The sequence below is a fragment of the Polypterus senegalus genome, chromosome 4 (assembly GCF_016835505.1).
Source record: "Polypterus senegalus isolate Bchr_013 chromosome 4, ASM1683550v1, whole genome shotgun sequence".
In the NCBI taxonomy this organism is placed as follows: domain Eukaryota; kingdom Metazoa; phylum Chordata; class Cladistia; order Polypteriformes; family Polypteridae; genus Polypterus; species Polypterus senegalus.
Genome location: NC_053157.1, coordinates 223,348,144 through 223,358,359, shown reverse-complemented (window position 1 = coordinate 223,358,359; position 10,216 = coordinate 223,348,144). Strand labels below are relative to the sequence as shown.

General features: G+C 37.6%; 1 protein-coding gene across 1 annotated transcript; it reads left to right on the top strand.

The window, feature by feature from the left end:
* LOC120528050 (gastrula zinc finger protein XlCGF57.1-like) lies at positions 1-9,792 on the top strand. The gene is made up of 3 exons (XM_039752027.1): positions 1-103; positions 2,256-2,693; positions 8,349-9,792. Exons 2-3 carry the CDS (start codon positions 2,300-2,302, stop codon positions 9,728-9,730), a joined length of 1,776 nt encoding a protein of 591 aa, XP_039607961.1. The 5' UTR covers positions 1-103; positions 2,256-2,299; the 3' UTR covers positions 9,731-9,792.
* The last annotated feature ends 424 nt before the right edge of the window (positions 9,793-10,216 follow it).

Genomic DNA, 10,216 nt, shown 5'->3' with positions numbered 1-10,216 from the left:
AGCAGTAGGCGGGTTTTGTCAGTCGACTGGCGTCGGCTCCGTCTGCTGCTGTCTTTAGTTTTGGATTAAGCGCAGTTTTGAAGGCGAGTCGCTCATAGGAAAGGTACGTGCGACAGACCGTCGTGTGGCATAAGAGCAGTGCGCGACGGACTTGGACTGAACACAAGAGACGTGCAGTGCACACCGAAGTCGGCAACTGTTATTTATTTTTGCCTGGTCCGCCTATCCTGTAGATGGAGACGTTAAATAATCCAAATGTATTACTTGGTTTAAAAAGTGGCTGTCCAATGTTCCTACTGTCTCATAGCTCAAAATGATGCCAGTTTGTGTTATCTGTGTTGCTGCTTAGTGTATGAGCATTAGGATTTACTTCAGTTTCTCAAGGTGCATTTCTTTGAGTTTCCGTGTTGCTGTCCATCCGTTCAGATTTCGGTTACTCCTTACTGGAACTCTTTAGCACACCTCCTCTGCTTAAAAGATCTAAGGAAACGTCCGTGATAGTTCTGACGCAATTTATAGCTCCTTGAGAAGATCGTTCAAGTTTCTTGCTATGTGTAAACGGCACAATGACATTTTGCATGCCTCAGTCAAATGTGAAATACAGTATCTTTAAGAATTTGCAATCCCAATTCCCCCTGTACTTTAGTGGTTGTCAATTGCTCTCCTCTGGCTCCAAAGGTCCACTAGCAATTCCTTGCTGTTGTCTATGTGGAGTATGGTAGTTGTCTGGCTGTAGATGTGGATTTCTTCTGAATACCATCAATTCCATCAAATCCCATCCACTCTTTTAATTACTGGTTCAATTAATATATTTACAGTCTACTCCAGGAAGGTAACAGAGAAGGCACAATCTAGAACAACACAAATGTTTCCAAGTCTTGCTCACACACACGCATTATATATATATATATATATATATATATATATATATATATACTGGACTGACCTGCCTTTTAAGGTGACCGACTTTTAAGTTGACCACGTCTTAAGGCAATTCAATATGTAGATCAATTTGATATTTTATACCAACTCATTAATTTGGTTATATTGCATTTGAGCTGTATTACTTTAATACTCGTAGTTTCTGTTATTTTTGTGGTGAAATTTAAACCTTTTTTCTATATTGAGGTCGCCCTTTTGAACCCCCCTGATATTTACTATGCGGTGAGGTATTTGTACTCCATCAACATGAATTATTTCCAGAGACATAATTTTGTCAATTTTTCCAGCGCATCGCGCACAAAAGCGAGGAAATGATGGGAGCACCAGAACTCTGTTCACATCATGTTGCTTCGTACCGCAAGCTGTAAGTAGTAAGTCTGTGATAAGCGGAATACCGCTACACTTTCCACTCACGGGACGGAAGGACAATCCCGACCACTTTTATATACAGTAGTAAAAAAAGAAGAAGAAGATATCGCACAGTCTGGAGTAGAAAATCATCTTTTACCTGGAAAAACGAAATTACAAATCCCATCGTGCATTGCAAAATGGACGGAGCGTGTGTGAAACTCCGCACCTGCGTAGCACTCACGGGACGGAAGGACAATCCCGACCGCTTTTATGTAGAAGGATATATATATATATATATATATATATATATATATATATATATATATATATACACACGCATCCTTAATCCATTCCAGATACTTTGACTTATACCAAACGAATTTCCCATAAGAAATAAACGGAAAATGATTAATCTGTTCCCATGGAAAAAAAATCCTGTTGTTATTGGTATATTATACGTTGATGGGGTTGTATAAAATTATTTAAACATTGCTTAATACTAAAATACATAAATACAAAAGCAATTAGATGAAATAAATGAAAATGTAACCTCACTTTACTTTTTAATAACGTCTTTGTTTTTCACAATCTTAGATACCATCGTTCTTAGCATACAGTATGCAGCAGCCATGTCCCGGATACGAGAGTTATAGCGTGGGTTGTTCACTGAATGTAAGCAAGTGGCATACTGACGCGCTTGGGCAGTCATGGCTTTGTCTCGAGAGAGGTAAACAAGGGTAGTGTGCAGGTAGTTTGCTGAATGCTAGAAACTGGCATACTGATGCCCGTAGGCAGTCGTGGCTTTGTCTCGAGAGAGGTAATCAAGGGTAGCACGCTATATATATATAATTTGTATGACAGTGGCTCAAGATTTTTATTTGAGTATCGTCCATTGGAAAAATAAGAGATGACAGTAAAATGTATCTGGTGAAATTCTAACAGAATTATTATTTGCATTACAGAAAATGGACAGCTGCATTTTTGGTGAGAAGGATCCCACAATGAGATGCGTGACAACTTCAAGATCAGAGATTTAAACATTGCAGATGGAGCAGTGGAGAGGCAAGCCCTGGATATGGAGCTCCACAAAGCAGGTATTACAGAGGAACGAATGGGCTGCATCAAAGAAGAGGATTGTACATGGGAGACCTTCCAGGCTACACAAGAGGGTGTCTGCTTGAAGCAGGAGGACTGTGAATGGAGGGCTGTGGTTATTCAAGAGGAAATGTGTAAAACTGAGTATGTAGGGGATTATGATATGTCATTAGACTTTAAAATGCAAAGCCATGAAAGGGGAAAAATGAATGAAGATGTGAAACCCAAGGAGAATACCAGTGAGGAGATACTTTACAGGAGAAAAGAACAGGAGCAAATGTCATCTGCAACACATTGTGAAAAATGTAAGTGTTGTAATTAGGCAAAACAATTCTAAATTCCATTCTCTTTAAATACAGTGAAGTTAATAATTCTGAACTGTTAAGATAATTCTATGGAACTGTTCTGACAAGAATAGTTAATTTAATTTAAAATACCTTGTATATTTCATTTTTTCTTGATATGTCCAACCACTAGCATCATTTAACTTCTATTGCCCCTTTCTCTAATGTGTACTATCCATCACAAATGCGTAAGTGCAATATAAATTAGTTGTATGTACTGGACGCATGTATGTTGTACATTCAAATACAGCATTAGAAACAAAAACATATGAGATTTGACAAATTAGAGAAGACCATTCAATAGCTATGTTATCCCAATATCTCATGCAGATTTTTCTCAAAGGTTGTCAAGGTTTCTGCTTCTCCTCCATGTCTCAGTAGTTTGTTCCAGAGTCCCACAACTGCTTGCGTAAAGATTTCGCCTTAATTTCCACTGATGTCCTCGTGTACATGATTTAACCATTAAGCTTAATGAATGTTACTGGAAGTCCAGTTTTAAATGTTTAGTACCATTCTCACTAGTGGACACACTTTTATATTGTCCGATAAAGACGCAACATTACCAGTTTTTTCCATTATAAAAAACCAAACCCAGTGATAGCCATTAAAATATGCAGCTAACAGCTATGTTACTGGTTCAATCCTAATCTTTAAAGTCCAGTACAATTCCAACCAGGGGCCACAGATTACCTTTCCAAAGTAAAGGCAGATGTCTTTTTATTTAAATTGTGATATATACGAGGGAAGTTCAAAAAGTTTCTGCAGTTTTTTTTTTTTTAAACTCTTTATTTATTAAGAATTTAAAAAACAAACGACATCACTTCTCTACATAGCTTAGTTTGTGATGCAGTTTTCCCAGTGTCGCACCAACTTTTTATGCCCAATTACTACTACTACCACCTTCACTGTTTCCAATGAAAATCTAAAAGTGTGGTTACTTTTTGAACTTCCCTCGTAGATCATCTAATTCTCCCTACCTATGAAAAATAATGGAAAACTATAAATCTGTATTATATACAGTGACTTTATATACTGTAAGAAATATTTTCCCCCTTTGGAGGTTTTCACAGTACTTGTGTGTTTATAACTCCGCCACTCAACCCAGATAGCACTTCTCAATTCACTCATGCACAGAACCACGATGACCCTTTCAATGTTATACTTAAAGACATTAGAAACTTCAGTATAGAAGTAATATTTCAAAAGTAATTAAAAATCAAATGTTACGTATTCTTGTTTTTCTTTTGTAAATTAATGTAAAAAACGATAAGTTTTTCTCTTGCCTGTGCCTGTGGCAGGGCTGTAACACACGAGTACCACTTTCATTTTTTTTAATACTATACAATGTTCAAACATGAGTAGAATTAATTTGGCTTTTTTGACACTGCTCAACGGAAAAAAGACTCTTTTTAATGTGAAAGTGAAAAAAGATCAGTGGTCTGAATCGGTTACAAAACATAGTGTAACTGATTGCATAAATATTCACCTCTCTTCAAGTCAGTATTTGACCTGTGTGCACAGGTCTCTCTATCGGTGCTGCCATTTCTCCCCATTCTTGTTTGTACAACTGCTAAAGCTCTGTCAGGTGCCATGTTGGTTGTGAGTGAACAGCGTTTTTCTGGTCAAACCACAAATTCTCCAATGGATTGACATCCAGACACCCTGACTCAGCCACATTCACAATGTTGTTTTGAAGCATCTTCTTTGTGTAGGTTAGCCCACTAATACTGACATACCGCACATTGGCTCCTCCACATACAGCTGCATTTGTATAACACTCCTTTGGAACCCCTGCCAGGTGATCTCCATTGAACTAATTCTGCGATTTCTAAAACAAACTGGCTGCCTCACTGATGATACAGGAGTGAATACTTAGTCCATCATCTATTTTGACTATTCTGCCTTCACCTTGACATTAAAGAGTCTTTTTCTGTTGCCAGAAAAGCAAAATTCAATCCACTGTGTTTCAAAGTTTCATAACCATAAAACTCCGATGCTCTGAGTACTTTTTATAAGCCTTATAAGAATCCCTTTTAGTATAGATTTAATGTTTTTCAACCATAGTTTAAAAATACTACATTGTATAGCAATTGATATAAATCACAGTTTGTTTAACACTTATGCAAAACTTGCTGATTGTCATAAAATTTACCATGTATGTTGGCTGTTGGTCCAACTTAGAATATAGTCCCTGTGGTGTATCACAGGAAAGGGGAGGCAATCCAAAATTAGCACTGATGCAGGGACTAGAGGATAGGACAAGACTGAAGCTGATGGGTTGACACCACTGTGTACAAACCAAAGCAGAATCTTACCTAAGACCCACCGGTTCAGTGTTTTCTTCTCAACTAATTTGGGTAATAGTTGTATTGCCCCAGTCAACTACAGCTTTTGTCTAAGAGTAGGTCGTTATGTTTCATCGTGGGTTGTGTTCAGCCATGATGAATTTTCAGAAGACCGTTTTTGCCTGTTTATTTTTATCTAAACTATTTTCTAAAAAAAATGTACAGGTAAAAGAGGCATGTATTGTGTTGCTAGACCCTCAAGGAGCAATGTTCAATGTTCTTTCATCCCCCCAAAAGCTGTTCAAACTCCAAAACACACTTTTTAGTTTGTTTATTGATTGCAAAATATCAGTTTTGCAAAACTGTATTTGAAAGTAAACTCTGCTGTTTTGCCGACCACTGCCTAATATTTTATAAGATTGTAAATAACCAACAAACTGAGATTGGTGTCACCAGAAATGGACAGTGGTAGCCTGGTGCGTGGTGGTCAAGCATGCAGATAGGAATTTCATTGCACTGTGTACACTTGTCATTAAGTCTGAAATGAGCTGATGACACTAAATTATCCATCACAACAAAGCCTTACATCTTTTAAACAGCCAGCACTATTGCACACCTACATATTGTTGCAAAATGTGACAGGGGTAAGCTATGATGAAATAGGCAGTGTTGTTCAGAATTTGGTAGAAAGAGGACAACTAAGGGCAAGATTAGTTAATTATACTATATTCAACCCCATTTTATTATAAATCTTCTAATTTTAGACTTTGATGCCAATGCAGCACCTTCATTTATAGTAATTTTAAATCAATGTTAAGTAAATCAACTTTCTTTACAACATACCGAATACTATCACTGGTGCTATCTCTTGTAATATGGAGACCTGCAGTGATATCTGTGAAACCCAATCCTCCCTAGATCCCCCTAGCATACAGTGATACCTCCTTGATCGCGGGGGTTGCACTCCAGAACCCCCCACGAAAGGTGAAAATCCGCGAAGTAAAAACCATACGTTTATATATTTTTTTTTTATATTGTCATGCTTGGGTCACAGATTTGCACAGAAACCCAGAAGGTTGTAGAGACAGGGACTTTAAAACACTGCAAAAAAAATTTGTCTCTTTTTCAAAAGTTTAAACTGTGCTCCATGACAAGACAGAGATGACAGTTCCGTCTCACAATTAAAAGAATGCAAACATATCTTCCTCTTCAAAGGAGGAAAGAATGTCAGAGAGAGAAAAGCAAACAATCAAAAGTCAATAGGGCTGTTTGGGCTTTTAAGTATGCGAAGCACCGCCCGACAAAGCTGCCGCTAGAAAGGGAGCAATGTGAAGGTAGTCTTTCAGCATTTTTTAGAGGAGCATCCGTATCCTCAAGGCCAGTGTGTGAACAGCCCCTCTGCACACACCCCCTCATTCAGGAGCAGAGAATGTCAGAGAGAGAGAGAGAGAGAGAGAGAGAGACAGAGAAAAGCAAACAATCAAAAATCAATTGGTGCGGTTAGAGCTTTTAAGTATGTGAATCATTGTGTGGGAAGCATATCGTATATCATTGAGGAGTTTTATTTAATACGTAATACATGCTCTGATTGGGTAGCTTCTCAGCCATCCGCCATTAGCGTCCCTTGTATGAAACCAACTGGGCAAACCAACTGAGGAAGCATGTACCATAAATTAAAAGACCCATTGTCCGCAGAAATCCGCGAACCAGCGAAAAATCCGTGATATATATTTAGATATGCTTACAAATAAAATCCGCGATAGAGTGAAGTCAAAGTGCGATATAGCGAGGGATCACTGTATATCCTTTTTGTGGTCTGGGAATTCAGCTATTCATGAAGCCATCCAGTACTTTAATGTGGGATTAAACATCTAAAATACAGTAAACCATGAATTATAAAGAAATAATGTTCATTGTCCCAATCAAGGAGTGACCACAATTGTGGAATTCAATCATACAAAGAAAGAACAAATTCTCAACTCATATGAGAGCAGAGACATGATGTTGAGGTAGTGTAGATGATGGATGGAACACTTACTTGCATTCTAGCCTGCAATGATAAAATGGTGAACATTTAAAAATGCATGAATATTTGGTTTCTTACCTTATCCTATTACAGAAATATTCCAGAGCAATGTTGGGTACTTCTGCTAGTAAAATAATTTTATTTACTGTACCTCTCTAATGTAAAAACTTGGATGTGCTAGGAACATCGTGTTTATCTACTAAGGAGTCTCTGGCCTGTGAGACAGTAACGTAATTTAATTTTTTGACATAGAAAAGCCATCTATTAGCCTATGTCAGTGTTTATGAGTCCCATTATAAACACTCTTTGAGGGAAAGAGATATTGAATTTTGCTTAAAAGAGCACTAAGACACTTTACTGCTTGCTTCCATAATGTTTTGTATCTAAATCTTGGTCCAAGAGGGTGTCCTTAATAATCTTTTAAAGAATTTGAAAAAATCCCTAGTTTAACAAGTAAAAGGAAAAATAAAAAGTTGCATTTTAAATTTATTTTTAAAAATCTGTTTAGTCTTTGCTGCCCTTAGATCCACTGGATAACATATCCAAATTTTGGTCCATAAAATCACTAAATGTTATAGGTGTTTGCACTGGTTACCATCAGATTATTTCAGAGTTCTGTATTGAGTATAAGTAAGATGTTCTGATATTCAGTTATTTGCATACAATTAAAATTAGTTCTAAAATATACAGGCAGTCGATGAAGTTGTTCGAAAACAATAATCATATGTGCTCTTCTTTTTTGTCCTCATTATTTGATAAGCAGCAGAGTTGTAAACACATTACGGATGGTTTGACATTGATGGCTTTATTAAACTGGAAGGAGGAGTGTTACAGTAGTGTAACCTGCTTGTAGTAAACTGGCTTGACATTTCCTTGGATCAAAAGGGGTGCATTTTTGCAACATTTTCAAGATGATAAAGTGCTAATATGGTGACAGTGTAAATGTGTGACTTCAAATTCAAGGCAGTGCCAATAATGACCCTGAGATTCCTTGATTGCTTTTAAAAGTCCCTGAGCCTAAATGCTGTATTAGTTATAATATATGAACCAAATATTGGTATCTTTATTTTAACTGTAGAAATATCCACAGCTTAATATTGAGAATACAATTTATCAAGGGCACTAAGAGAATACCTGCATATCTTTCTAATTACATGTCCTAGGGAGAGCATATATAGATTTTAAAGAACAAGACCCAGTATAGATCCTTGGGGAACACCACAGGTGATGTCATATTTCTTGCATGAATTTGTGCCGATTTGAACACATGATGAAAAAGTGATAAGACTTTTTGTCTTAAAACAGATTTTCAGGAAAGAGACGGATGCTTTTCTTCTTCATTTGCTCCAGTATCTCCTCAGCATAGAACTGAGAAGGATGATGAAATAAATATGAAGAGTCTGCAGTGTGGCTCACTTACTGTGGAAGAGCTGACAAGTGACAACATGGGAACCCATAACGAAATCCAAGATACAACTTCAGTGCCTTCATATTCCTGCCAAGTGTGTGGAAAATGTTTTAAAAACAAATCTCATTGCAAGGGACATGAGAGAATTCACACTGGGGAGAAGCCCCATTACTGCTGTGAATGTGGCAAATGGTTTTCAAGAAAAGACATTCTTCAGAGGCATACAAGAGTTCATAGTGGAGAGAAGCCATATGGCTGTACTGAATGTGGAAAGCGATTTTCACACAAGGGCAGTCTAAACATGCACATGAGAATTCACACTGGTGAGAAACCATATGACTGCTGTGAATGTGGGAAGCATTTCTCACAAATGAGCCACCTTCATACACATTTGCGTGGTCACTATCAAGAAAAAGCACATTGCTGTTCTGAATGTGGCAAACGATTCTCAAACAAAGGCAGCCTTCAGACACACATGCGAATTCACACTGGAGAGAAACCCCATTACTGCTGTGAATGTGGCAAAAGGTTTTCAAGAAAAGACAGTCTTCAGAGGCATACAAGAGTTCATAGTGGAGAGAAGCCATATGGCTGTACTGAATGTGGAAAGCGATTTTCACACAAGGGCAGTCTAAACATGCACATGAGAATTCACACTGGTGAGAAACCATATGACTGCTGTGAATGTGGAAAGCATTTCTCACAAATAAGCCACCTTCATACACATTTGCGTGGTCACTATCAAGAAAAAGCACATTGCTGTTCCGAGTGTGGCAAACGATTCTCAAACAAAGGCAACCTTCAGATACACATGCGAATTCACACTGGAGAGAAGCCGTACAGCTGTTCCGATTGTGGCAAATGCTTCTCACAGATAAGTACTCTTAAGATGCACACCAAAATCCACACTGGGGAAAAACCACATTGTTGCTCAGAATGTGGCAAACCATTTACAGACATGTGCAGCCTTTTGAGACACTTGAGAATTCATACTGGGGAGAGGCCACACTGCTGTCTTGTGTGTGGCAAGTGTTTTGTTGACCGAGGTAATCTACTAAGGCACACGAGAACTCACACTGGAGAAAAACCACATTGCTGTTCTGAATGTGGGAAACAATTCTCCCGAATAAGTAGTCTCCGGAGTCATTCAAAAGTCCACTCTGGAGCAAAGCCAAATTGCTATTCTGAATGTGGTAAAATATATGTACAAAGAAGGAATCCTGAGAGCCATAAGGCAAATCACTCTTACCAAGAAAATATGAAAACAAACCCCTGTTAAGTTGAATGTGTAAAAAGAAGATGCATCATACTAATATAAATATACAGTTTATGTGCACTGTGTGTGTATGTGTGTGTGTGTAAAATATATATATTTTAGTTATCTTATATATATATATATATATATATATATATAAAGATAACTAAAATAAATACACCCACACACACAAAAGACACAGTGCCCTCCATAATGTTTGGGACAAAAACATTTTTCTCGATTTACCCCTCTGCTCCATGGTTTTAAATTGCAAATCATACTATCCAGACATTGTTAAAGTGCACATTGCTCATTTTCAGTTAAGAGGATTTGCATACATTTCAGTCACACTGTGTAGATGTGACAACACTTTTTCTACATATACCCCCATTTCAGGGTACCTTAATATTTGGGACATAGCAATGACAGATATATTAAAGCAGTCATATTTAGTGGAGTATCCAATGCATCAAATGGCTTGAAGCCTGCAGTTCATAGACCTCATCAGCT

Excerpts from the sequence above, each read along its gene's own strand:
- LOC120528050 (XM_039752027.1), top strand. The coding sequence starts at position 2,300 with ATGCGTGACAACTTCAAGATCAGAGATTTAAACATTGCAGATGGAGCA. Across the intron at positions 2,694-8,348 it reads TGCAACACATTGTGAAAAAT|ATTTTCAGGAAAGAGACGGA; the intron begins GTAAGTGTTGTA and ends GTCTTAAAACAG.